The following is a 27,105-nucleotide window of genomic DNA, read 5'->3' as shown; positions in this document are numbered from 1 at the left end:
CAGGCACCACATGATGCCGGTTCCTTCCCTCCTCCAGGGAGGGCCCCGACTTCTGCTTTGGCTCCGCCGGGTTTCGCCGCCGCTGGCTCCAGCTAAAAGCCGAGCAGCCGGTGCCGGGCGAGCCGGGGCGGCCGGGATGGCTCCTCTCCGCTGGCTCGTGGCCTCCGCACTCTGCATCGCCGTCCGGGGTGAGTCTGACCCCCACCCTGGCACTGTCACCTCTGGGGACACCCCGGGCATGGGAGGGACATGGGGAGCCCCTCACCAGACCTTCTCCCCCTGCCCTGCAGGGGAGGTTTGAGTCTGGGGAAGTGGTTTTATTCCTTGTTGGGCCCTGAAATTTGCAGTTCCTCCAAGACACAGCTGGAGTGGGTGGCAAAGAGGGCAGGGGGGATGTGCCTTGAGGGCTTGGTGGGGCTGGGGGCGTGAAAATAAGACCAAATGGAGGCTTTAACCCAAGGGGTCGAACCCAACCAGACAGGGCAGCTACGTGTGAGGGGGCAGAGGTGGCAGGGCAACCCTGCCCTCCTGGGGCCCCCTTTCTGGGCATGCAGAAAGCCGAGCGGGGCGGGGAGGTGGCTGCACCCGTTGCTGCTCTCCCAGGCCTGACACCGTGTGTGGGTGCCCAGAGACGGCGTGTGATGGGTACCCTCGGCACAGCCTGGTGTGCAGGGGGGTGTCGCCCCGATTTTTCAGCCTTCTGATGTTTTCATTCTTGGACTGGAGAGTTCTCACACATTGTAATAACATACACAAAGTAAATTGTTTTCACATTCCTCGCTCTGATGGACTTCTGGTTTGACCAGTGGGGTCAAAGGGCTGTTAACCTTGTCCCCCAATCACAAGTCAAGGTCCAAACCCTATTTAAACCCTGACCCCAGAAATAAAGTCCCTTCTTTTCTCATCTCACATCCTAACAGGTGAGTGTAGTTCCTTTCGTATCCTCACGCGACAGGGGGGTCTGCTTGTCCCCGCCTCCCCGAGGGTTGGGGACAGGTCTGCTCCCGGCTGTCCCGGGCTGGCCAGGTGCTCTCTGGGGCTGGGCAGGTGCTGCCGGTCGCTCCCGGCGAGGAGGAAGATGCTGAGGGAGGGAAGGGCTCGTTCCCAGCAGTTGTGTTGGCGTGGGGTTGCACAAGCCGGGAGCCCGGAGGAAGGTTGGGGAGGCTGGTCACTGGAAGATGCCAGGCAGAACCAGTAAGGTCCCTGGCACCTCTCACCCATGCCCTTTGTGTCGGAGACAGCTTGGCTGGGTCCCAGCTTGGAAACATTCAAGGCCAGGGCCACCAGTGCTGGGGGTGACGCCGGGGCATCAGCCCAACAGTCACCCTGGAACCGGGGTTCCCTGGGGCTTGCTGCAGTGTCACAGCAGGCTGTGGCATGGTGCTGACCCTGGGAGGGTGTCAGTGCCTCAGTGTCCCTTGGATGTGCCTCTGGATGGGCTCTGGGAGCTCTTTTGGCCAAGCAGGGAAGCCCCAGGCTGCAGGGAAGGGGAGCACTGGCCTGGCAGCCTCCCAACCCCATCTCAGCTGGGGGTGACACACAGAGCCCCCTCACCCTGCCCCTCTCTGCCTTTCAGGACAGGACAATGGGCTCTCCCGCCCACCCCCTCAGTTCGGCTCCATCTACCATGTCCGAGGTAATGGGACCCCGCAGCCCCCTGCGGTGGGGGGGAGCGGAGGATGTTCAGCACTGGGTAGGACCGGGCTGTCCCAGTGCCAAAATGGGGCAGGTTCCCACAGCCGAGTGCTTCTTCCTGACCCATCACCCATGGGGGCACTGTCTCGGTCAGCTGTGGGTCTGCAGACTCTGGGGGCGGCTCAGGGAGGGATGTTGGGGTACTGAGGCTTCGGGGCTGACCTGTGTCCTGTGCTGGGGCTCGCAGGGGTCATTAAGCTGCCCTACGCTGAGATCGAGGAGCCCTTTGAAGCCTGGTACAACCTGACGGGGAACAAGAGCCGGATCCAGTATTACGGAGGTAAGAGGTGGGCACCCAGCTGCTCCAGCTGCGCCTCCCCTGCGCCAGCAGGACTCCTGTGCCTCAGTTCCCCTTTCCCTGGCACAGGGGAGGTGATAACCTACCAGCTGGCAGCAGTGAAGCCCTATGGGATGAGGTACAAGATCACACCAGAGACGACCGAGAAGGAGGTGAATGCCAGGAAGTGCTTCCAGCTGCCCGGCTCCAAGGAGGACGTGGTCACGGCTCAGAGTGTCTTCCCCAGCATGAGGGGCTTCAAGGTGAGAAACCTCAGAGCCTAGATCTGACCTGCCCCCCAAAGCGTCTCCAGGCTCTGGGAGGCGGTGCTGGGAGATGCTCCTCTCTGTCCGAGGGCTGCAAGGTGCTGAGACCGGCCAGGACATGTCCCCACACCCCAGCGTGCAGGGAGGGTCACTTCCCCACCCGCACTGGGGCCGGACTCCTGGCTCCTTTCCCAACTCCAGCAGCCGTGTTGGGACGTGTCACATCCCACACAAACGCTGGCATTTCAGCGTGGTTTGGGCAAGTCTCTGCACGACAGCTCAGCTCCTGCTGGCCCCAGCCTGCTTCAGGGCTGGGCACAGCACGTGAGCGATGGGGACAGCAGGTTGTCGCTGAGCTGGACACATGCCTGCATGGCAAGAGCTTGGAATCATGCAGGAAAAACCTGAAATCTTTTCAGGTTTTTGGAGAAATGGTGCAGCCAAAACCCATGCTATGGGTGCACAGAGTGCTGTGCACAGTGGAGTGTCCCCAGGGCACCGCTGAGCCAGACAGGGGTGTCTGTCCTGTGTTGCACCCCAAGTCCTTGCCCCAGTTTCTGTCCCATGCATGGCTGTGTGCTTGGTGGGCTGTGCAAAGGGGCTGGACGGGCAGCAGGTTGCTCGGGGGAGGTTGGGGTCCCCTTCCTGAGGCCGTGTCCCCCCCAGTTCCTGCGGGAGGAGTACTACGAGGGCCGGTACTGCGCCGTGTGGCAGAACGTCACCCGCTGGGCGCAGAAGAAGAATGTCTACACCTTGTGGGTGACCAACTCCAGCTGTGGAGTGGCCCCCGTGCACTATGAGATGCAGGGGTACAACAGCCTGCTGGGGTCCCACTACGACAAGTATGAAATCGCCTACACCGACTTCGACAACAGCTACCCCCCCTCCGTCTTCGACCTCCCCGTCAACGGTGAGTCAAGGAGGGCCCCCCCATCCTGTCCGTGGGGCTCGGGCTGACACTGTCCTCTCTTTGGTCCCCAGAGACCAAGTGTGGGGTGCTGCCGGGGAATGGGGCGGAGCAGCGCGTGCTGGCAAACCCCATGGAGGACCTGGTGGGCCAGCACCGGCCCTGGGCGCACCAGGTGTTCCATGACTACCGCCGGCAGATGGGCCGGCGCTACAGCTCCGTGCGGGAGCTGGAGCACCGGCAGAGCATCTTCGTGCACAACATGAGGTACAGGCAGGCGGGGGGATAACGGGCCTCTGGGCGTGCTGCTCACACCGAGGAGGTGGTGGCAGTGCCAGCTGGTGCTGTCCCCACCACGGTGGCAGGTTTGTGCACTCGCGGAACCGCGCCGCGCTCCCCTACACGCTGTCCCTGAACCACCTGGCCGACCGCACGCCGCAGGAACTGGCAGCCCTGCGCGGCCGCCGCTGCAGCGGCACCCCCAACAACGGGCTGCCCTTCCCCACGGAGCTCTACAGCGGCATCATCCTGCCAGAGAGCCTTGACTGGCGCATGTATGGTACGCGTGGGGTCGGGGGGACATTGGGGCGCTTTGGGGGTGAGCGGTCCTCACCCTGGCCTGTGCCGAGTCCCACAGAGCTCCCCTGCTCCCCATCACTACACTGGGGAGCCTGTGGGGCTGTGCTGTCCCTTGGGGTGCACGTCTGTGAGGTTGGTGAGACATTGGAACAGGCAGTACGGAGAACCTGTGGCTGCCCAAGGCCAGGCTGGGCAGGGCTTGGAGCAACCTGCTCCAAGTGGAAGGTGTCCCTGCCCATGGCAGGGGTGGAACGAGATGGTATTTCAGGTGCCTTCCAATGGAAACCGTTCTGTGTTTCCATGATTAAAGGTAGCCGGGTCAGCACTTGGCCCTGAATTCACTCTGGTGCCCCAGGGACAGATATGACACCTGCAGTGACATCTGGCTTCACCCCTGTCCCCATCAGCTGGGAGTGACACCCCCAGAGCTTGCCCCTAGGCAAGGGCAGGGGGTCCCAGGTTTGCTGGTACATTCCTCCGCTTCTCAGTTAGCACCAAGATCTGGCTGTGCTGCCTCTGGACCTCAGTTCCTGCCTCAGTTTCCCTTCCACCTGCCTCCATCCCTCGGTGTCAACCCAGTTTCTCATCCCCTGCTCTGTTGCCCCCAGGCGCTGTCACCCCCGTGAAGGATCAGGCTGTCTGTGGGTCGTGCTGGAGCTTTGCTACAACAGGAGCCATGGAAGGTGCCCTCTTCCTCAAGGTGGGAGCAGGGCTGTGTCCCACAGGGTGGATGGGGCACCTGGGGGGTGCCTGTCCCCATCCCTGCACTGTGTCCCCCCCCACAGACCGGCGTGCTGACCCCCCTGTCCCAACAAGTCCTCATTGACTGCTCCTGGGGCTTTGGGAACTACGCCTGCGACGGGGGCGAGGAGTGGAGAGCCTACGAGTGGATCAAAAAGCACGGGGGCATCGCCAGCACCGAGTCCTATGGCTCCTACAAGGGGCAGGTGAGAGTGGCCGCTTGTCCCTGATGGCCTTCCCAACACCTTGGGGCTTTAAAGCCATGGTGGAACCCACCTGGATGTGTCAGATGCACGAACAGGCTCTGGAGATGAGGATTGCACCTTGTCCCCAAGGCACCAGGCTTCTGTAGTTCACAGTACTGCCAAAGCCAAGCCCCAGGGCTCATCCAGGTGCTTTTGTCACCGTGTCCCTCACTTTGTCTTCTTGCAAAACAGGCACAGGCTCCTCCACCTGTGACGTGGTGCCATGAGTCGCTCCATACCCTGGGGTACCCAGGGATGGAGCAAAGCTGCCTGGGGATGTGGCAGCAAGATGCAGGCAACAGCCCTCCAGGTTTTTGGGTGCAGAGCCAGGTTCCCATGTTGTGTCCCTGGGAAAACATCCCCACCACCCTGGGCTTGGGAGGACAGCCGGGCCAGAGCCAGGATGCTCTCACAGCCCAAATTCCAGATCACTCCCTGCATTTGCAGGGTCGGGCAGGGGGGCAGGGTCCCAGCGAGGGATCCTGGGAATCCTGACAACAGTGTGTGTGTTCCCTGGGGTGTAGAATGGCTTGTGCCACTACAACCAGTCCGAGATGCTGGCCAAGATCACAGGCTACGTCAACGTCACCTCGGGCAACATCACAGCGCTCAAAGCTGCCATCTACAAGCACGGCCCCGTGGCCGTCAGCATCGACGCCTCGCACAAGACCTTCTCCTTCTACTCCAACGGCATCTACTACGAGCCCAAGTGTGGTACGACTAGCAGCACCGGGGCACGGGAGGTCCTGGGTGCCCAAGGAGGTGCCAGAGCACCTAGGTCCCATCTTTTTGGTCAAGGGAGGGGTGGAGGGGATGAACCCTGGAGTCCTCTGTAGCACTGGGGGTAGGCCTGGGAGCAGGGATGCTGTCCAGACTGGGATGTCCTCTGGACAGGGATTACTGGGCAGGGATCTTCTCCAGGCAGGGATGGTCTCCAGAAGGGAATGGTCTCTGGAAAGGGATACTCTCTGGACAAGGATGCTCACCAGACAGAGGTAGTCTCCAGACAGGGGTGCTATTCAAGTGAGCCCTGTCCCGTGCCATTCCCTGCAGACAACACACCGGGATCGCTGGACCATGCGGTGCTGGCCGTGGGCTACGGAGTCCTGCAGGGAGAGACCTACTGGCTCATCAAGAACTCCTGGTCCACATATTGGGGCAATGACGGCTACATCCTTATGGCCATGAAGGACAACAACTGCGGTGTGGCCACTGAGGCCACCTACCCCATCCTGGCCTGAGCCACCCTGGCTCTGCAGGGGGAGCTCTGGGTGACTTTCTCAGCACTCAGCCCTGGATCAGGCCCTTCAGTGGAACAATCAGGAAGCCGGGGACACAGTGGGACAGGCCCGTTCAGTGCTGGACACAGGGCAGGACAGGGACCCAGCACTGGGCTTGCCAATAAAGACACTGGAAAAATACCAGATGGCTTCTACAGGATGGATTCAATTGCTGCCCACAGTGTGCCCCAGGGACACATCCTGTCCCCAGCCTGGTTTTCTGGGTCCTGCGGGACCCTAGGGGCCTCCTGGGGAGGGGACAATCCTGCCTGGTAGAGCCAGCTAGCTCTCTGGGACAGCCAGTCCCAGACACCCGAGGGGAGGGGAGCGGCTCTTCCAGCTCTGAGGTGGAGCACAAACAACCCCAGGGATTTCTGCTGAGATGGGGAATTCCTGGCGTGGGGTGTTGGGGAGGGGGAAGGCCTCCACCCTGTGCCCCACTGCCCGAGTGCCCGTTGTGGCTGCGGATGGGGCCTTCGTCACCGGGGTGTTTGCCAATGCCACCAGCCAGGCACCTTCACTCTCTGGGGCTGCTCCCCTTTTTCACTGGGGCTGTGGCTCGGCTGGGTGCTCTTAGATTGGGCTCAAGCCATCCTGGAGAGCAGGATCAGTGCACAAGGATACTAAAACAGGGTGGGAAGTTCTCCCCGCCCTGGCCCTGGTAGTCTCCCGTCTTTGCTGGCACATCCCTGGGGCAGGAGGCACCTCTGCAGGGGTGGGCAGCACCTAGGGAGCTGCACTTCCCTCCTGGTGACACGACTGCTCTTGTCAGTGGTGGCAGGTCATCATATTCCCTTGTTTTCTCTCACTTGTTCACCTGCTTATTTGACAATTTGCTGATTGTTGAAGGGGTCTTTAATCATTCCCAGCAGGGAGGCTGGCTGGAATTCTTGTCTGGGAGAGGAATGATCGCTGCACAGGAATAATGTGGTTTATTCTGTGGGAGTCCAGGTCTCCAGGTCTTTGATTCTCTTGACTGCAGTCAATAAAACACGCTTTGACTTTCAGGGAACCGTGACTTTCAGGCTCCCTTTGGATAGGTGATGTCCTGAATTTGCTGCTGAACACAGAGGTGGCTTTGAGAGCTGGAGGTTCTGTATCCCCAAGAAGCATTTGCTGAAATTTTGCATTCATGGCATTAGGGATATTCCAGTGCTGAGTGTGGGTAGTTTGGATGGCTGGGAACTTAAAAAACTATCTATTTATTATATTTGAAAGGGGAAAAAATAAGAAAGGACATACCTGAAGGGAGGTTTGCTGTTTTCAGAGCCAGATGTAGGTTCTGGCTCCCAGCCCGGCTGAGCTGTGACCTCCAGACTTCCCTGGACACCCAAACCTCAGAACAACTCCCAAGTTTTGCAGAGCACAGCAAAGCACAGCTACTCTGAACCCTGCCATTTATTGGAAGCAAAGTTGGCCTGAAGCTCTGCATTTAAGGTTTCCTTTGCAAGAGGCACCTTGCAGGAAACTCCCCAAATTTGATACCTTGGTGGTGAGACATTGGTGTTTAATGGAGTGAGCACTGTTCAGAGTGGAAGCTGGGAGGATTTGGGACCCACCTTCCATATCCCACCTTGAGAACCCCACCTCCTTCTTGCCGGTGGGGTGGATTGTGAAGTCTCTTGAGGTCAGGACTGGTGGTAGCCCTCAGTGGTTGGCTTCCAGTCCTGCCCCCATCCTCTATTAGGTGTTTGTCATGGTCCCCACTCCTTCAGAGCCTCCTCCTTGTTCAGCTGCCCCTTTTTGGCATCTGACAGCCAGGAGGTTGGTGCTCAGGCACTTAAACTGGGATAAGCTGGCACAGGGACGATCCTGTCTCCTCCTGCCCTGTATCAATTCAACCCTGTGATGGGGATGGTATCCTGGGAGCGATCTTAGCTCCATGCTGGGCTCCAACCCACCCACCCAAGGCCAGGCAGGACATGGGAATGAGGCAAGATGGAGGTCACCACCACAAACAGCTCCTGGGAGGAACTCTGTTTCCAGTGAAACAGCTCCTCTGTGGGTGAGAGCATCCAGATCTGTGGGATCAATCTGTCCACACATCCAGAAACTCAGGGTGGGCTGAGTTTGCCAAGCTAAATTACTCTCCAAGGAAGGGCGGCTGGGATTTCATCTGGGTTTGGTTTTTAGTCCTGCCCTCGGCTGTCCTGGATACGGCATTTCCCTCCGGAGGCAGCAGCGCTCCGGCACAGACCTCTGTGCAGCAATGCCAGGTGGCCAGAAAATGTGCTCCAGCCCAAAATCTGGCTGCCTTTCCCTGCTGGATGAATTATCTGTGAAAACCTCTCACGGCTCGCACAAAACAAGGTAATTATTCAGCAGGCGGGGGATACGCAGAGCCAGAATATGAAATTATTATCTGTTAGTGATTTACAGAGAACCACAGACGGTGTCAAGGAACAGCAGCTGAATCAAACTTGCTTTAGCAACCTCGTGGCTCCCAACTGCTCCAGGCGACCCAGAGGGGCTGAGGGAGAGCTCACAGTAGTACTCCTATGCTGAGGGGAAGGGGCTCCGGGGGCGTCTCAGTGTCCTCAGGACAGAGTCAGGTGGTCCATGAAGGGAAAGGACAGGCTTTACATAAAACCCTGAGATTTTAGGATGGCAAAGATCATGATTCAGGCGAGCCTTTTGCTGTCTTACACGGTAACCAAAGGTTTTTGGGGCACGAATAGAAGATGCCCCTGCCCATGGCAGGGCATTAGAGTGAGATAACCCTTATGATTCCTTTCAACCCGAACCATTCCACCGTGAAAGGGTGCATCTGGTAAATCTGAACAGCCTTCTAAACTCTGAAGGCTTGAAACTGCTTTGCTGCCAGTGCGGCTCTGCTGGAAAATCACCGAGGCAGCGGCTTTCCAAGCGTTTCTTCTCACACTTCCTTCAGTAGCAGCTTTGCAAACTCTCTTCCTCAGCCAAATGCTTCTCCCTTGGCACCCGTGAATGCTCTGGCAGGTTTGTTGTTCACGTTCTCAAACTGAACCATTCCTTCTCCACCAGCCCCAGGTATTTGCCACCCCGTACCCCCCACACCCTGACTTTTAGGTCTTAATTGATAGGATAAGGGGAAATTGATTCAAACTAAAAAAGGGTAAGGTTAGATGTTATGTTAGGAAAAACTTCTTCCCTGTGATGGTGGTGAGGCCCTGGCACAGGGTGTCCAGAACAGCCTTATCCCTGGCAGTGTCCAAGGCCAGGCTGGACAGGGCTTGGAGCAGCCTGGGGCAGTGGAAGGTGTCCCTGCCCACGGCAGGGGGTGGAACTGGGTAGTCTTTAAGGTCCCTTCCAACTCAAACAATTTCAGGATTCCATTATTTGCTGTAACAGAGTGCAGGCGGTTTTGCCCTTCTCCAGGTGCGCTGTCAAACCCCAAAATCTGAGCATCCCCAGTCCTCCACCTCCTCATCCCGCACAACCCTCCCCTGGAGGACGGCAGCCCCTGAGCAGCGAGGAGGGTAGGGGCTTGTTCCCAGCCATCCGCCGGCTCTGCCAAGCTCTGCCTCCTGCTTCCCACCGACGGACATTTCCCAATCACAACCCAGCATCCAGCACAATGCAACTAATGTCATGAAATTAAGTATTTCTCCTACACACAGCACATTTGCCCGGTGATTAAAACGAGTCCCCGAGGTAGCCAAGCACGGCAGAATTCCGGTTCATTATGCACACCCACGCAGCCGAGCTAAAAACCCAAGACACTCCCCCAGTCCTTCTTGGGAAAGCCTGAGCAGCTCAGATTTCAGCTTCACCACTTGCACCAGCTAGGACTGGGAATACTCTGTCATCTGGTGTAGGAAAAAAGGTAAGGATAGAAGTTTTGCAAAGACTTCAAGGTATCCTTTAAGGTCTGAGGACGAGGGAGGAGGGTGTGGGAACACAGGAATGTCGAGCAAATGGAGCAGATCACACAACTGTGAGTAGTTACTGCCTTTTGCTCAGTCCATCTTGGATTCAGAATGAACTTTTAACACCAAAACGCGTTAATTTCCTCCATTTCTCAAAGCACCTGTTCTGTGTCATGCCGTACAAAATGACAACTACTTGATGAAAAAAAGAGAACGATTATTGCATATGTGCAGTGTACGATCTGTCCTAGCTGCAGCAGCTTGAGTCCAACCTCATTCCCAAAATGAAACAGGGCCAAATCTTTTCCGTATTTCCACCTGGAGCTGCTCCCAAACTGTGGTGTAAGCACAGGGAGCTGCAGTTTGCTGTGACCCTGCTCCCCATCAGAGGCTGATCCACCCGTGAAATCAGCCACGGCTGTGCCTGGGACTTGTGGATGAGCAGCTGCAGCTGCTGGAGTCAGAGCAAAGGGGAAGCACATTCACATGAAGGTTTTCCTCTCCCTGCAGACACAACCTCCTGCCTCATTCTCTCTTCCTCTCAAGCCTCCAGCCACAATGTGCCTGCTGCCCCTGCCCTGCTGGTGTCTCCAGCCCTCCCTAGAGCGGGTGGCTCTGCTCCTTCTCACCTCCATTCTCAAGGGGGAGACAACTTCTCCTCCTCCTCCTCCCCACACTCCTCTGCTCTCTTCCTTCCTTCCTTCCTCCAGTCCTGACCCTCCTTCACCCACCTCCACGAGACCTTCCCTCCCTGCAGCAGCTCATCCCCCCAGCCCACCCTAACCCAGCTCCCCTTCCCTATCATAGGCCAGTCACGGATCTCCCTTTCACCTTGTCCTGCTTTAGCCCTGCAACCACCCCTTTCACCCTCCGCTCAGCCCCTTCCAACCCCGGCCTGGCCCAGCTCAGCTCCTTCTCCTAGCACTGTCCTGGCTCGGCTCGGCCCCTCTCGTTCTGCCGGGGAGCAACTGACAGAAGGAGAGGACACGGTCTTAGGCTGTGCCAAGGTAAATATAGGTTGGATATTAGGAAGAAGTTTTTCACGGAAAGAGTGATTAAATAGTGGAACAGTCTGCCCGGGGAGGTGGTGGAGTCACCATCCCTGGATGTGTTTAAAAAGAGAGTGGATGTGGCATTCGATGATAGCATCTATGATCTAGTTGAGGTGTTAGGGCTGGGTCGGACTCGATGATCCTGAAGGTCTTTTCCAACCTATACATTCTGTAATTCTGTGACCCTGACCTGGCCCGGCCCAGCCTCTTTTCCCAGCCTTGGCCCACTTCAGACCAGCCCTGTCCACGCCCCAGACCGTCTCCGGCCATGTCCAGCCGTGTCCGTTCCCCGCCCCGCCCCTTTCCCCAGGCCCCGCCCCTTCTCCTCAGCCCCCGCCCCTTCTCCATTCACGATCTCGCGCGACCTCCCCCTCGTGTCGCGTCACGCGGGGCCGAGCGGCTGCGTCATCGCGTCCTCCTGGCGTTGACGCTTCCCCGGCGCGCCCCGCCCCGCCGCTGTGAGTGACGGCACAGTCACCAATAAAAAGCGGCTGAGGCGTGAATGATGCGGCGCGCGGCCAATGGGCGGCAGGAGGGGGCGGTGCCGCCCGGGCCGGGCGGGCGGGCCGGCCGCGCCTGTCAGCGGAGCGGCGGGATGGCGGCGCTGTACGCCTGCACCAAGTGCCACCAGCGCTTCCCCTTCGAGGCGCTCAGCCAGGGCCAGCAGCTCTGCAAGGTCCAGGAGAGGGGCTGGGGGTGGGCCGTGAGGGGGCTTATGGGGGCTAATCTGGGAGGACGCTGATGGGAGAGGAGTCTGAGGCGGGCTATGAGGGAAGTGGGGGGTGATCTGTGAGGAGATTTGAGGGGGGTGGTCTGTGAGGGGATTTGGGAGGCATCTGAGGGCCTTCTGGAGCATTGTTTGTGAGGGAGAGCAAGCTAGGGAGTGTTTTTAAGGGGTATGTGGGCTCCTAGAGGGACTGAGGATAATTGGGGGCCTGTTTGTGGGGAGATCTTGGGAGCATTTATGAAGACTGGGGCCTTGAGGTGTCTGTTTGGGGTCTGTGGGTGTACAGTGGGAAGGTGTGGATGAGGGCCTGGGAGCTTTGGGGAGGTTTTGAGGAGCTGGAGCATGGGGCTAAAGCCTAGGGGCTGCTAGGGGAATGTGTTGAAGGGCTGTTTAGGGGAGCTGAAGGCAGTCTGGAGGTGCTGGGAGTATTTGGAGGGTGTTGGAGTGGAAGTCATGGGGTTGTTGTGGGGAATAGAGGGGAGGTGGGAGCTGTTCCTGGGCAAAGGCCTGGGAGGATCTGGGGGCATTTACAGGAGGTCTGATGGTATCTTGAAAGGGGTAAGATGGGTTTTGAGGACAGTCTCAGAGGGTGGGGAAGAAAAAGATCAAGGATGAAATAGGGTACACGGGGCAGGAACTGGAGTAGCCTGGGATCACTGTAGCTGGGGCAAAGCACATAAACGTAGGGGAATCTGGGGAGGCTGGGAGGAGAGCACGGCCAGATGTACAGGAAGCTGGTGAATACCTGAGGCAGAGCCGTGTGTTCCTGCCCTGGGAGCCGGGGCCACCCCGTGACCCTGCTCTGCGGGTGTGAGGCACAAATGAGTCCTGGTGGTGGATCTCAGTTCATGCTTGGCTCACCTGTGACACATGCCATTCCCATCGCCCTTCCTCTTCTCTCAGCATGACTGTGCAGGGAGGAAGTGTTTGCAGGTGTGTGGGAGTGAAGGGCAGCAGGAGATCTGGGATTTGGGGGGCACCACTGCATCTCATGAAACACTTGTGTTGTTGCAGGAGTGCCGGATTGCTCACCCCATTGTTAAATGCACTTACTGCAGGACTGAATTCCAGCAGGAAAGGTAAATGCTTGCTGAATTGCAGAGATCCAGGTTTTGTGTACAACGGTCACACCTGGGGAACTATAGTGCTTCACCTTCAGTGGCTGAGCCTTAACCTGTAGATTGTTGCTGTGGAAGGCTTGGGGGACCTTTGGCCACCTCCAAAGGTCTGCTGGGCAAGCTGGAGTGTCTGCAGCACACTTGGATTACAGCTTTTGCTTGGTTTTTGTTTTCAGTCAGAAATCAGATGCATGTTCTAGGGAGGGATCTGGATGCATCTTCCCATGAGTTTTCTGAGTTTTCCTCTTACCTGATGTCTGGTATCCAACATTTATTTCCTGCCGTGTGTCCTTTAGCTGGGCTCTTGTCTTTTTGCATTTTGACAAGTTGTGTAGCTGTCAGGGGGAGGATTGGTAAACCCAGAGCTGTGTGGCTGTTGTGTGAGGTGTTCCTTCCTATGTTTGCTAGACAAATATACCTCTGTCCTTTCCTGCCTTGACCTCCAGAATGGAGACTGCCCTGACGCTGAATCACTCATGCTGCCCATTAGTCAGTGATCAAACCCTGTGTTTGTATGGACAAAAACCTGGTGTCGTCTGGGGATGCCTTAATTAAAAGATACCTCCTAGTAATGTCACTTTTTGGCCATTTATCCTCAGACAGATGGGGAGAGGAAAAGCACTTTGGCCTCTGAGTTCCTAGAGGGGCTGAATCCAGCCTCATCACCAGAGACAGAGCTGAGGGGAGGCTGGGATCCTAAGCGGGGTTCCTGGGGTCTGAACCAGGCATGCTAAACACAGAGGTTTCGTTTTCTTTTGGCATGTGTTAATAGAACGATCTCTCCTTCTTAACAGCAAAACCAACACGATATGCAAGAAGTGTGCTCAGAATGTGAAGCTCTATGGCACAGTAAGTGAGGGGGGCTCAGCCTCTCCAGCCTCTCTTCCTTTCATCTCTCTTGTCTTTATCCTGCTGAAATCCCAGAGCAGTTTATGGACTGGCTTGGCTGTAAGAGCATGACTGATCAATAATATGGGTCGCTCAAGCGTGAAGCTTTGACTTTTTCTCTTATTTTGGCACAAAATAGAACTTTGCATCGTTTGAAGCCAGGAAATGATCTGTTTGATGCCCAGTAGAAACAAGACTGTGCTTACACAGACTGAGATTGCTGCAGGAAACAGTGATAAATCTTTATTTCCTGCTTGTCTGAAATCTGAAATAGTGATTTTGATTGGTTCTATTTTGGTGTTGGGCATTTTTCTAAAGATTTCACAGCACCTGATAAATGGTCTGAGTGCCATAGCTAAATACACTTAGCTGAAGACCAGGGATCCAAATGGAGTTTTGTCTCCTGGATCAGCATTATACTCTGCATAGAATAAGAAAATAAAAGTTTGAAATTATGGGGAGAATGGGAACAAGCAGTGTCCTATTGTCGTTAGAAGGCTGTAGCAGTTGTTCTTGTTTTTTAAAGCCAAAACCCTGCCAGTACTGCAACATCATAGCAGCATTTATTGGAAACAAGTGCCAGCGTTGCACCAACTCAGAGAAGAAGTATGGCCCTCCTCACTCGTGTGAGCAGTGCAAGCAGCAGTGTGCATTTGACCGGAAGGATGACAGGAAGAAGGTCAGTATTTGTGTAAAAGAAAGCTGAAAAGGCAAAAGGGCTGATCAGAGAGGTTTCGAGCACCCTGGGATAGTGGAAGGTGACCCTGCCATGGCAGGGGGTGGGACTGGATGAACTTTAAGGTCCCTTTCAACCCAAACCATTCCATGATCCATGTCTCTTGGTTATGAAGTGCTTTTTTAGAGTTGAACTTTGCTCTGGTTTAGAGCTGTTTAATCTTTCAAACTCCTATGTGCTTCTGTCAGGTCTTCTAAGAAAGATCTCTTGAGTTTGGCCCAAGGGCTGGCAGAGGAGCAGAGACTCTGAATGGCGTGTGAGGTGCTGTTTGGGGAGAGGGATGGGGGATGATACTTGTTCCATAGCCTGATGAGCTACAGGTGTCATACCTCCACCAGGAAACCTCTTCCATGGCTTCTGTGCACCCTTTGCTTAAACACCCTGAGTGCTCTGTAGAAGGCGTGTGTTCCCGAGGCAGGTTGTAAACATCTGTTGTTTGAAATGCTGCACCAATAATCGGTGCCCTGCTGAGCCTCCTGGAGCAGACATCCTTGCTGTTAGGGTCTCCAGTGACTGCCTGTCCATTCAAAGGATTCTTTTTGAGTCCCTGCTTGTTCATATGTGACCCTAAGCTTGAAAGTACTTCTTGTCTTTTCTGTATTTGCTTTGTGGGCAGGAAGAAAGACCAAAACTTCTTTCTGTCTCCCCTTCCAGGTGGATGGAAAGCTGCTGTGCTGGTTGTGCACATTGTCCTACAAACGAGTCCTGCAGAAGACCAAAGAGCAGTGCAAACACCTGAGCAGTTCTTCCCGAGCCAGCCTGCAGGAGAAGCAGCAGTTCAGCAGGCTCAGCAGTGGCAGCCACTATAACAGGTAACCTTGGGGAGGGGCTTGGGCAGGGTCTGACTTGAGGATGATCTGGCTAAGTCACGCTTTGCTTGTTTGAAAACCTCCCTGTGCTGGTACAGCCTTGTTCTTTTTAGTGACCCAACTTACTCAACCTGTACACAATGAAAGTGAAGTTGCATTTGTAAAATTTAATGACTAAAATGTGGATTTTAAGCAGGAGTTCTTCACCTACGTGCTGCTCTGACTCATTGTTTTCTGTTTATTTTTAGTCTCCAGCTACTCTTCAAGGAATGACTTTTTTATCGTTTTAGCACTGGGAAATACTGTTTTACAGGATCAAAGTGGGTGGGAATATTTATCTGCCTCTCTGTCTTAAGTCATTCAGGTTCTGACATACAATTTCCTCCTTTTTCTAGCCAGAAAACCTTATCCACGTCTTCCATTCAGAATGAAATCCCAAAGAAGAAGGCCAAGTTTGATGCCATATCTGCCAATGGTGACAGGTGAGCCTGTTACATGGGGAAATTGTGGGTGGGTGGTTTTGTTTGCTGAGTTTATATAAGATAGAGTTGTGTGTGACTAACAGGAAGCTCTTATGCTAGAGCAGGGGCCTTGGGCTTTGAGACTCAAGGGGCTGCCCTAGAACCTGGCAGTCCAGTGCTACCCGAAATCTAGACATAGATTTGAACAGGAAAAGAATGAGCACCTGTACCTGCTTGGATGGAGCAGGATGGAGGTGATGGTTGGCTGAACTCCCCAGCAGTCAGGAAAACTGCAGCCAGGCCAACTTTATCATCTCTCTTGCAGTCACAGGGAGAGAGGGGCTGGTGAGGTCTTCAGGTTTTGTGCTTTGAGGTCTATCAGACTGATCTGCAGGGAGAGCCTCAGTGCACAGGAGAAGATCCAGACCCACTTCCCATGTCCTTTCCTGCCTTTGGGGGAGAGACAAGTAATCAAACAGCTTTTCATGTAAGGTTGTGGACTCCCCGTCCTAGTGGTGTTCCAGGCCAGGTTGGACAGGTTGTGGAGCAGCTTGGTTTAGTAGAAGGTGTCCCTTCCCATGGCAGGGGGATGGAACAAGATGCTCTTTAATATTCGTTCCAGCCCAAACCATTCCATGGTTCTCTGATTCTAGGAAAGCATCCGACCCCATTCTGCTGTCACATTTAATGCTGGATCATGTTGATGCTGGCTGCCTGTGCAGCGGAATGGGAGTCACTAGCAGAAACAGGAGATTGAGATGGATTTGTATTTTTATGGTCTTGTACATGCATATTTTCATTCCTGCCTTTCCTCTCTGATTCTCAGCGTTCCTTCCTCTCCCGAGATGCTTTGCCCCCTTATCCAGAGGGCCCCGTCCACGTTGGCGCAGTGGGCTGCTTCCCAACAGACTCTCGGGGCCCACCATTGTCCTGTTGCTCAAGGCACTGACATCCTGAAGTGAGATCACCTATTGTTTTCTCCCCTCCCTCCCTGGGAACTGCCTCATACACGGGAACTCTCCCTCTCACTGGATCTCTTTCTAAACTGCAGGGATTTGGGAGCACGGACCAGAACACAGTTAGTGCCAAAGGGTTTGGTACACTGGTAATTAATTAATCACTACCTGCCTTCAGTGTCTCTGAGATCACAGATCTCTCCTGTAGATACTGTTGACACCTTGTCACTGTAAAATGCTCCCATGGGAAATGCCCCATCCCCGGAAGTGTTCATGGCCAGCTGGAATGGGGCTTGGGGCAACCTGGTCTAGTGGAAGGTGACCCTGCCCATGACAGGGGGCAGAAGGAGATGAGCTTTAAGGTCCCTTCCAACCCAAACCATTCTGGGATTCTATGATTCTGTGAAATACAACTTTGATAATTTTATAGGGTAGTGGCTCCCACAGAGTGGTCTGAAAGACCTTTTATCATCTGAACAGCATTTTCAGTTAGAAGCTGGAAAAATTGAAGGACTAATTATGACTTAGGAGTTGTGGCTGAATGCAGAGAGGTTAGAATTCAGTTGCCTTCAGTGCTGGTGGGCCAGAGGAGAGGATGGAAACAGGGCCCGTGGTAGAACTGGTGTAGCCCATCAGTACTGGTGCAGCTTCTCCTCCAGAGAGGCAGCTGCTCTGGGCTGTAGGACAGCACCAGCTGTTTTTATCTCCTCATTAAATCATGGGCTGAGATCTCACAACTCATTGTAACAGCCCTGCTGGCTTGAAAATATCCAGAAAGAAGAATGTCCTGTGCTTTGGGTTGGTCAGCCATTTATTTGGAAAACAGGAGAATGTATTGAAGGAATCAAGGGCCTTCCTTTTACTCTCACGTCAGATATTGTCAGTCTGGCTCCTGCCAAGGCTGTAGGCCTTGCCACAGGCTTTTTTTGATGAGTTCCAGTAACAAACCAAGTGTAAATTTAGCAACTAAAGAGCTCCAGCGACATGCAGCAGAAAAGGCAAGCTGCAGCTGCCTTAAATAGACAAATGGCTGCATGTCTAGAGTGGAATAATAATGGGGGTTCCTTAAGTGTGGGTTTGGAGTTGCTGAGGGTTCTTTTATGAGGGTGAACCCTCGAATTCCTCCCCTTTTATACAACTATCTGATTGTCCCTCCCAGAGTCACCTTGGTGTCTGGGGCACAGCCTGAGCATGGAGTTGAGGTGTGCTGCAGCACAAAGGTGTTTGCAGCAGCAGAGTCTGGAGTAAAGTGGCACAGCCAGCACCTCCTCCCTGCTGAGATCAGCCTCAGCTTCCTGTACCCTGGCTCCTGGCTCCAGCCAAACCTCTGGTGTAGGCCTCAGCTGGGCAAAATTTGGGCATGTTTGAGCTCAGCTGACTTTGGCAACAGCTTCAGCCAGAGTCCAGCTTATCTGAAATTATTGCTTTTTCTTGGTTATGGCAGAAATTCCTTTACTGTGTCGTACTGTGTTTTTGTTTACATATTTCAGAGTGGTTGTTGCTCACAGTGGCTGTGATACGTGGACAGGGTGATTTCCAAGAGTCATTTAAAGGGTGGTGTTGAATGGTTTGTTCTGGATGAGTTCTGGGAGGAGCAAACACCTCTGTTGCTGCTGCACTGGGAGTAGTTTTCTCTCCCAGTGACTCGCAGCACGTCTTGCAGCAGAGTTGCCCTTAATAATCCTTTTGTGCTGCCAGTGCCCCATGGTCTTGTGCTGGCCAGCCCGCTGGCTTCACCTCCAGCCTTCAGAGCTGTGCTGGTCCTGACTGGGGCAGTCTTGGTGTCCCCATCCTCTTGTGCCAATGCTGGCAAAGTATTTTTGTGCTGCAGACTCTGCAGATGAGCACACTGCAGTCCCTTCTCCTGTCACTGCAGACAAGGTGCTAAATTGTGCTTGTAACACCAGGCAGTGACAGCACTGCTGGCAGGGGGAGGGCAGCAGTTCCTCAGGATGCTCAGCAGTGAAGTTCACTTGTAAAAAGATTCTCATTTGCATAGGAAAGTCCTGGCATAGTTTAAAGCTCTGTGACTTGGACTGTGCTGCACTGAGTGGAGGATGTTTTTCACAGAATCCCAGAATGGTTTGGGTTGGAAGGGACCTTAAAGCTCATCTCCTTCTGCCCCCCTCCATGGGCAGATCGCCCTCCTTCCACTGTCCCAGGTTGCTCCAAGTGCTGTCCAACCTGGCCTTGGACACTTCCAGGGACAGGATAGCTGCTCTGGGCAAACTCTGCCAGGGCCTCCCCACCCTCCCAGGGAAGAATTCTTTCCCAATATCCCATCTGTCCCTCCCTTCTGGCAGCGGGAAGCCATTCCCCTTTGTCCTGGCACTTCAGGCCCTTGTCCCAAGTCCCTCTTCAGCTCTCTTGGAGCCCCTTTAGGCACTGGAACGGGCTCTAAGGTTTCCGCAGAGCCTTCTCTTCTCCAGACTGAACACCTTCAGCTCTCCCACCTGAGTTCAGAGCCGAGGGGTTCCAGCTCTTGGAACATCTCTTGTGGCCTCCTCTGGGCTTGTTCCAGCAGCTCCACATCCTTCTAATGTTGGGGCCCCGAGCTGAAGGCAGCTCTGCAGGTGATTTTTGTCTTAAGGTGAAATGTGGCTGCTGGTTTAGTGCCTAATCTGTGTGTCTTCGTGCCAGCCTGACTTGAATAGCAAAATCTTTAGGGCTGGCATCTGCTTTGCCTAAATTGTGCCATTTAACAGGTGTGGAGTTTAAGGCAGTTGATTTGGTTTCTGTTCCAGTCAATAGAGAGAGGCAGGTGCCTTGGGAACAGCTCCATTTTTGTCCTCTGTCTCTGCTGAAAACAACAGGAGCTCATCATTCCCCTTTAATTAGTGGTGTGCATTTTAGGCTGTTCAGACGTGGAGACCTCATGCCCCCCTGACCTATCCCAAGGGGCTGGATCTTGAGCTTATTTGTAGAGGCTTTTTTTTTTTTTTGGTTGGTTGTTTTAATTCTTGATCTGTTTGTTAAAGGAAAGGACCGACTTGTGTTTGGCAGTTTTCCTTCGAATTTTGGAGTCTCAGGCTGCTTCTGTAATATGGGGCTAAAGACAGAGGAACCTTTCATTACTATCTTGTCAGTCTTTAAAAAAGTGAAAAAGAGGAAAAAAAAAATCTGCTTCTTTATTTAGCACCTTCCCACATTTGAAGGGGCATTTTGCAGCAACTGGACAGGACAATTCCTGCCTGGTATTTTATACCCCTCCAGGAGGAGATCTCAAGCCGACTGCTCCCCACTGGTGGATGCAGAGCCCTCGGAGCCCCAGGGAAGGGTGCTCTGTGCAAGGCTGGTGACCGTCCTGTCCCTTCCTTCTCCCCACTGGGTGGCAGGACTGGCTCTCACCTTTGCAATGTGCTGGGCAGCCACAGCTGCCAGACAGGGAATTTTTCCTGCTGGAGCTGCTCAGGGAAATGTGGACATCTCCTGGCACTCTTCATCACTCCAGGGCATGGCAGGAGGGAAGCGTGCCTGGGCAAAGGAATGGTGTTTCAAGGGATTGTTTTCAGCCGGAGGGAATCAGCAAGGAAGCCTTTCTTTTCTCTGTGGAGGCTGTTGGGTGGGGTTTTTTTGTTGGGTTTTTTTCTTGGGGGGGGTGGGTTGGTTTTTTGTTGTTTATTTATTTATTTAATTTCTTTCTCTCCTTCCCAGCATATTTGCACTGAGTGGGAAATTAAAGCTGCTGTTAATAATGTGCTTGCACACAGGAAGGTGCTGGAGCACCCACCATCATCTTGCACAGCCTCCACTTGGGAAAAGTATTGGGAAAGTTTTAAAATGGAGTTGTTCTGTGCTAGTGTGTGGGTATGAACCTCTCTGCCTAGCACAGAGCTGGATCCAGTGTGCCCAGAGAGCTGCCACATCTTAGTGTGGACTCTGCTGTCTGCATGTTTTAGCCATGCAGGGCTCTTCCGCTGCAGGCTGTCTCCTGCAGACCCTCAGCTCTGAGTTTTCCTCTGCCAGGTTTTCTCTCCCAGTGCCTCAGGGCCATCCTCTGACTCTCAGATCTGGGAAGCTGCCTCTGCTTAGTTTCCCTCTGTAGATCCCCAGCACAGCGGGGGAGCGAGCCTTTTCCCCTGCCATATCCTTACTAATGAGTCCTGTCAAAGCAGACTGTAGTGCTTTTAATTAGAAAATGGATCATTTCCAGGTGCTAGAGGAGACCCTGTGTGATGTGAGCAGCAAGTACTCTCTGCCGTAGGGTCCAGGTTGGGGACTGGAAGCTCAGAGGTAGAAACATCCTTGAGAGAGACAGAATTTTGGGTTGAGACTATGTCTTCCCCACTCTGCTGCAGCTCCCAGCTTTAGAGCTGAGTGTTGACCTACTCTGGAGGCTTTTTAAAAAAGTCAGGCTTTGGGTGAAATAATTTATCTTTATTTTTCTGATAACAGCCAGACTTGAAGTCATCTTCTAGGTGAAGATGTCTGTTGTCTTATTACTGTTCAGTTTTATACAGCAGTTTCAGGTGTGTGCGGCCCACTTAGCATGAGGAGATAAAAATCAGCTTTAGGGGTGGAACAGTAGGTAGGGAAAAATTGGGTGGGCTCCCGGGGCCTTGTGGCTGCAGCTTGTTGTATCTTATGATGTGGCATATTCCTGTAGCACAGGACTGTGTGTGCCTGCCTGGGTCTCTGGGTGGGGAGGTTTGTGATTTACCAGTGCAGCAATGACCCATGCACAGATAACTGCTGGTGGTTGCTTAGAGTACCTGGTGATGGACAGGTGATGTGTTCAGCTGTTTCTCTGTCTTCCTGGAGAGATTTTCCTACTCGGAAATAATGAAACTTCTCTCTAAATTGCGTTATCGTGGGAGAACCATGTTACAAGGTCCAGTATGTTTTTTACCCCTTTTCCTTGCTCAGGACAATTTAGCTGTTTCCCTTTGCTCTGTTTGTTGAACTTGGAGGTTATTTGTTTCTCTTTCATGTCCCCTCCTTGCCAGAATGTTTGTTTACATTCAGTGGGAAGTTTTGCAGTGCATCCAAGGACTGCTTGTGAGCAAAGAGATTTCCAGGATTTCCAAAGGGATGCATAAAGTTTAATTATCTCTCTGATTGCTGTCTTCAACTCTTTGGTTTGAAAAAGGATCATGAATGATCATTAAATGATTCCCATTCTCCTTTGAGTGCATCTGTGGGAGATTCCCTGCCTCAGTGAAGAGGAGGGTTTTATTGAGAGCCTCTCCCTGTTCCTTACAGCAGTTTTTCTCCGGACCTCGCCCTGGACTCCCCTGGCACTGACCACTTTGTCATCATTGCCCAGCTGAAGGAGGAAGTGGCTACTTTAAAAAAGATGCTTCACCAGAAGGATCAGATGATTTTGGAGAAGGAGAAGAAGGTACAGTCCTTGGGTTGCTTCTTCCCCCCAGCAGGCTGACATGTTCTCACAGATCACACTCTGACCCAGCCTGGCTTTTTATCTTGGAGTTAACATGTCTGGCTGTTTACAGGCTGCCTCCTTTCCAAAGCCAGAGAGGCTCTCTGGACCCACCCAGGGGATCTCATTTCGTAAGGGGCCATTTCCTGACCACTTTCTTGGAGTGCTCTGTGTGTGGGCAAGACTGGGAATAAACATGCTGCTGCTTGGAAAGATGCAGTGCTGGCCCTTGCTGTTGCTCCGTGCTCTCAGTGACACAGTTGAGGTCTCGTTGCAGTCCCCCAGCACAGCCAGCATGTCTGTGACCTCAGCCAGTCTCACACACCTTCTGTAGAGGCACTTTCCATGGCAGGGGGGGTCTGTGGTGAGGGCGGTTGTTGCCTCTTGCAGCTCACTTGCTCCTTCCTGGTTTCTGCACAGATCACAGAGCTGAAAGCTGACCTGCAGTACCAGGAATCACAGATGAGGGCAAAGATGAACCAAATGGAGAAGACACACAAGGAAGTCATGGAGCAGTTACAGGTGACAGCATTTTCCGTTTTAATTTGCTGAGCTGTGTTGTATTCAGGAGTGACTGAGGACATTCCTGAGCTGTGTCCAGGAGGGACTGAGGACACTCCTGATCAGAACACCGCGTGACTTCCTGCACACAGAGCTCTGCTAATGCTTCTCAGCCCTGTCCTACAGCCTCTGTGCTGCCAGGCAGGCCCCTCCTCAGTTCTGCATTGCATCCCAACCACCATTTACACCTACCTTTCTGCTCTCTACTCAGGCTCACACTTACTGTGTTGTAAACTGCTACGTTGTGTCCCTTATGGACTAGACAGGGACTATCAAACTCATTTTATTTATTGCCCAAATCGGGTTTGAACCTGTTTCTCCAGTCTGCAGAACCTTTGTCGGCTCCCTGAACCTCTAAATCACCTCCCCATGATTTGTGTGAGCAGTAACCAGAGAGAACAAAGGAACAATTGGCAGTTCTTTTACCCCTATATCTGCAGTCCAAATAAAGAAGTCCCTGAGCTGATGGAGGCAGGGAGAGCAGGATTCTTGTCATGGCTGTGGAAACACAGCAGACTATCATCATGAATAGCTTGAGCCACGGAAGGGATCAGGTCAAAGGAGAAGAAATCAGACACAGAAATGAACTTTGCACCCTTTAATTACTCTGGGTATATAAAGATCTAAAGCCCCAGCAATGTGAGGTGGGAGGGGATGAGACAAAAGGCTTCTGTTGCCCCTGAGGAAACAATCCCTCCTCCATCCACACCCGCTCTGGGGAAGTATCCCAGTGGAAGGCAGGTTTGGGGCTTCTAGCTGCTCTCAGAGTGCTGGTGCCTGTGAGAATCCCTTCACAGGGCACGTTCTTCTGCCCGGCTGAAGGCTGGAATGTCAGAATGTGGTGTGGAGAGGGCTGGATGTGCTGTTTCTGAAGGTAAAGGAGCATCAGATCCAGGAGCAGGTGTGCCCCAGCCACCTCCTTCTCCTGGGGCTTTCCATGTCTGTGCTTAGCTCAGGCTGGGACTGTCCTGAACTCTGGTGTTTCTGCTGGTATTGGTTGAGTGTTTGGAAACCTTTTTCAGTGATTGCAAAATCAAAGTTCAGGTCCTCTCAGTGTATTTTAGGTGCCTTGAACTGTTCATATGATTAATTTTTGAACAGTCTCGTGCGTTTTATCATTTTGTCTTTGTCTTTTCCTGTGGGGCTGGGATGAGACAGTCCCCTCTAGGAGGTTCAAGGTGAGCTCCACATCTGCCCTCCTTTCCACCTGTGTGCAGGATGTCAGCAGCTTCTGCACAGGGATCCCAAGAGCTAATGATGATCCATGCCACTAAATACCCATTTTCCCCATTTCCAGGCTAAGAACAGAGAACTCCTGAAGCAAGCAGCTGCCCTGTCAAAAGGCAAAAAGCCTGAGAAGTCAGGAGCAATAACCTCCCCTTAAAGCCAAACCCCCAACCTGGGAGCTTTCCCCAGCATTACCAGAGGAGTCTGGGAGACCTGCTGGATCTCTGGAAGCCCAAACCTCTGTGTTGTTGCTATCCCACTGCTGTGGACTCCATGGGAATTCCTGATGCGTGTTACCTTCTGACAGCATGCTTGAGTGTGGCCGGTTTCGACCCATGAGGAGAGGTCCCAGCCTTCCTAAATCCCCCCTGAAGTACTGTTTTCTGGAAGAAATCTTTCCCTAACCAGTTGCTACCACTGCCAGCCCTTTCCATGAGCAAACAGGAACCTGCTGCATTAGTGGCTCCTTGCTGGTTCCCATCCTGCTGCTGTGAGGGAATTGCCATGGCCAGTTGTTCTGCAGATAAAATGGGAGCTGTGTGCGGTGGGAGCTAGTTTTTTTTTTTCCTTGAACTGTTCCTTCTTCAAAAGACAGCTGAGAACTCACCAGCCCAACAGATGTTCCAGGAAACTTGTGCCACTGCTGACAACAGTTGATCCAGCTTTTTGAAGATGCTTCCAAAATGGGGGCCATGTATTTATCTTGGAAGATTTTTGTGTTTTGTTTTGTTTTTTCTTCTTTTCCCTGTCAGCTTTGCAAACCAAACTGCCTGGTTTTGTGTTCCCTTGTTTTTCCGATGAGAGCTTTTGGGTTGGGAGCCAAAGTGGAATGATACAGCCCCCAACCCACCCAGAATTCCCCCCCCCAGTGCCCTGGTTACATGGTGACCTCTGGGATTTTGATGATTTCTGCAGCTTGGTGCGATTAAGTGTCTTTCACTCCATTTCTTTACACAAAGAGAATTCAAGGCTCAGATACTCCCTTTCTTACCCCTTTCCCTGCCCCTTCCAGATGCAGGGGCCAGGTTGGCTCCAGGAAAGCACTTACTCAGGCAGCGACCCAAGCCAGGGAGTGTTTTGTGGGGCACTCCAGGGATTTTTCTCACTGCTGATTCCAAACCAGCAGGATCAAAGGGCTATGAGAGTTCCCTGTACCAGGAATGTGCTGCCCCGAAACAGCACGGCTGCCACTGACCCTTACAGCCAGACCAGCTGGGATAGGTCCCCCCAGGCACCTCTTTGGGGTGATGGTGGTGGATAGAAAGGACTTGGAGGGGGAGCGCCACACAAGTCCGGGCTGGCAGGAGCTCCTCGACATCGCGAAATCCAGTCAGGGAGTGGAGAAACATCTCAGGGCTGAAGGTAGGTAAGAGAACTCATGTTTTTGCTGCAGGACGGCTGCTCCTTCAGGGCTTTGATGAAGCTTTTAACTAGAGCTTGTGATTACTTTTTTCATCCTTTTATTTCTTATTTGTTACTAAAGTTGATTTTACTCAAAGGCACTTTTTTGGGATGATGTTGGCTTCTGGCACGGAAGGAGCACGTTTCATCGGACACTGCCATGTGTTTGTTTTTGGTTTTTCTAAGAGACTTTTGATGTGAAAACAAGCAAAACCAGAAATTGTTACACTTTGCCTGAGTGTGGCAACTGGAAAAACTCACCCGATTTTATACTTTTAGAAAATGAAGTGCATTGGTGGGAGTTTTTTTAACTGTGGGCTTTGCTTTTTTTCCTTCCCTCAACATGCAGAAATAAAAAGAGGGAGAAAGGCCCTGTAAATACCGTTCAGTTGGGTTTTTAATCGTGATAAATTGCTCCTGCCGTGGCGTAGCTGATTTGTAGCACCAACATCGTTTCTTTGTATGTTTGTAATAATGAGATTTTCAAGGGACACTTTGATTTGTACAAATGACATCTGTAAAAGTGGTTTAAAAAAATCCTCATCTGTGACTGATACTTTGTTTGCTTTGAAAAGAGAAAAGAACAAAACAACCGAAGTACCTCTCCCTGCCTGGAGCTGATTTATCTCCTGCTCTAGGGTTGGGAGTTAGGGGAAGGAGACAGTATTTTCCCATTGTTTGCTTTGCTCCTACATTTTTTCTATCTTTAAATCCTCCCATCAAGCTTGTTGCTAGGATCCTGGTTACTTGGTTACATCCAGCTTCCCAGGACCCATCCAGCTGTATCTCGGCAAGGGGATACAACTGGCAAAGACAGACAGAGAGACCTGCTCCTTTGGCATGGAGGTTTTCCCTTTTCCCAGGAGATTTCCATGAAGAAAATTCAGCTGCCCCATGTCTTTTTTCAAGGAAATCTCCAGAGGTCAAGAGTCTAAAGGGGTTTTAGCTTTGACCCTTTACCTTATTCATATCCAGTCTCCAGGAGCACATGGGGATAAGCAGCTCCCTCCTGATGCTGCTCCCAGAGCAATGGATCACTGACCAGTACAAACCAGTGCAAACCACAGTTTCTAATGTTTATGTTGCTGAAGCCACACCCATCTGCCTGCAGTGCAGAATTCAGTGCATTCCTGATGGAATGCTGGCAGCTCCTGTGGGCCAGGATCACCTTGGGAGTCACCTTCCCTCCATGCCTCTGAACAGTGCAGCTGCAGAGGAAATGAGAGGAAACAGCCTCAAGGTGTGCCAGGGAAGGTTTGGATTGGATATCAGGGAAAATTTTTCCATGGAAAGGGCTGTCCAGCCCTAGTGCAGACTGCCCAGAGAAGTTGTGGAGTCCCCATCCCTGGAGGAATTTGAGAGCCATGTGGATATACCATTTGGGGACAAGGGTTAGGTGGTGGCCCCAGTGCTGGGGGAACAGTTGGACAGCATCTTCTTAATGATTCCATGATTGTAATTCCCTTCTCCACCCCACAAATGCTCTGGGCTTCTTTCTTCCAGCCCACAAAGCCCTAATGCCACAGGTTTTCCCACTGGAGTCTGTAGTGGGGTGACCAGCCATGGTGACAGTCCAGCTCCTGGTCTTTAAGCAGAGCATGTAAGGAAAGGAAACACTGAAACAGTAGTCCACGTTTTACCTGCCTCAGGTGTTCCCTCAGAGTGTCCATATGTGGTCTCTGCTGCTTCCCTTTCTTTTCAGAATCTGGGCTGCCCAAAACCACCAGCTGGTGAAAAAGGCAGGAATTTTCCCTGGCCAACCTCCCTCTAAGGTGACACACCTTAAGCAATTGTCCTTCCCTTGCTGTTTAGCGTTCCTGGAACAGCAATCTTGTCCAGTCAGCAGGATGGTAACCAGGGCACTCTCAATCCCCAAATACTTACCTACTGTTGCTTGTTTTTAAATCCCTGCAGAGATTTAAAAGCCGTGTGGATGTGACACTTGGGGACA

General features: G+C 53.0%; 2 protein-coding genes across 6 annotated transcripts; both read left to right on the top strand.

Annotated features, from left to right (window-relative positions):
* Window positions 1-100: 100 nt before the first annotated feature.
* LOC136301318 (digestive cysteine proteinase 1-like) lies at window positions 101-6,131 on the top strand. Its single transcript, XM_066204259.1, has 11 exons — window positions 101-188; window positions 1,577-1,636; window positions 1,883-1,975; window positions 2,063-2,235; window positions 2,905-3,148; window positions 3,220-3,412; window positions 3,511-3,704; window positions 4,333-4,424; window positions 4,510-4,671; window positions 5,235-5,424; window positions 5,764-6,131. Exons 1-11 carry the CDS (start codon window positions 137-139, stop codon window positions 5,949-5,951), a joined length of 1,641 nt encoding a protein of 546 aa, XP_066060356.1. The 5' UTR covers window positions 101-136; the 3' UTR covers window positions 5,952-6,131.
* Window positions 6,132-11,474: 5,343 nt separating this feature from the next.
* FAM76A (family with sequence similarity 76 member A) lies at window positions 11,475-25,824 on the top strand. 5 transcript variants are annotated; one of them, XM_066204614.1, is made up of 10 exons: window positions 11,475-11,566; window positions 12,632-12,696; window positions 13,530-13,584; window positions 14,150-14,302; window positions 15,014-15,171; window positions 15,564-15,650; window positions 16,456-16,587; window positions 21,791-21,926; window positions 22,386-22,487; window positions 23,824-25,823. In XM_066204614.1, the coding sequence occupies exons 1-10, from the start codon at window positions 11,486-11,488 to the stop codon at window positions 23,908-23,910; spliced, it is 1,056 nt and encodes a 351-aa protein (XP_066060711.1). In that variant the 5' UTR covers window positions 11,475-11,485; the 3' UTR covers window positions 23,911-25,823. The 5 variants fall into 5 exon arrangements, with proteins under 5 accessions (XP_066060711.1, XP_066060710.1, XP_066060714.1 ...); XM_066204613.1 differs by having other exon boundaries at window positions 21,788-21,926; XM_066204615.1 differs by lacking the exon at window positions 11,475-11,566 and adding an exon at window positions 11,717-12,550 and having other exon boundaries at window positions 21,788-21,926; window positions 23,824-25,824.
* Window positions 25,825-27,105: the final 1,281 nt, after the last annotated feature.

The sequence above is a fragment of the Chamaea fasciata genome, unplaced genomic scaffold (genome assembly GCF_029207755.1).
Source record: "Chamaea fasciata isolate MVZ Bird 193981 ecotype frontalis unplaced genomic scaffold, bChaFas1.0.hap1 SCAF_26, whole genome shotgun sequence".
Classification (NCBI taxonomy): domain Eukaryota; kingdom Metazoa; phylum Chordata; class Aves; order Passeriformes; family Sylviidae; genus Chamaea; species Chamaea fasciata.
This window is presented reverse-complemented; position numbering and strand designations above follow the sequence as displayed.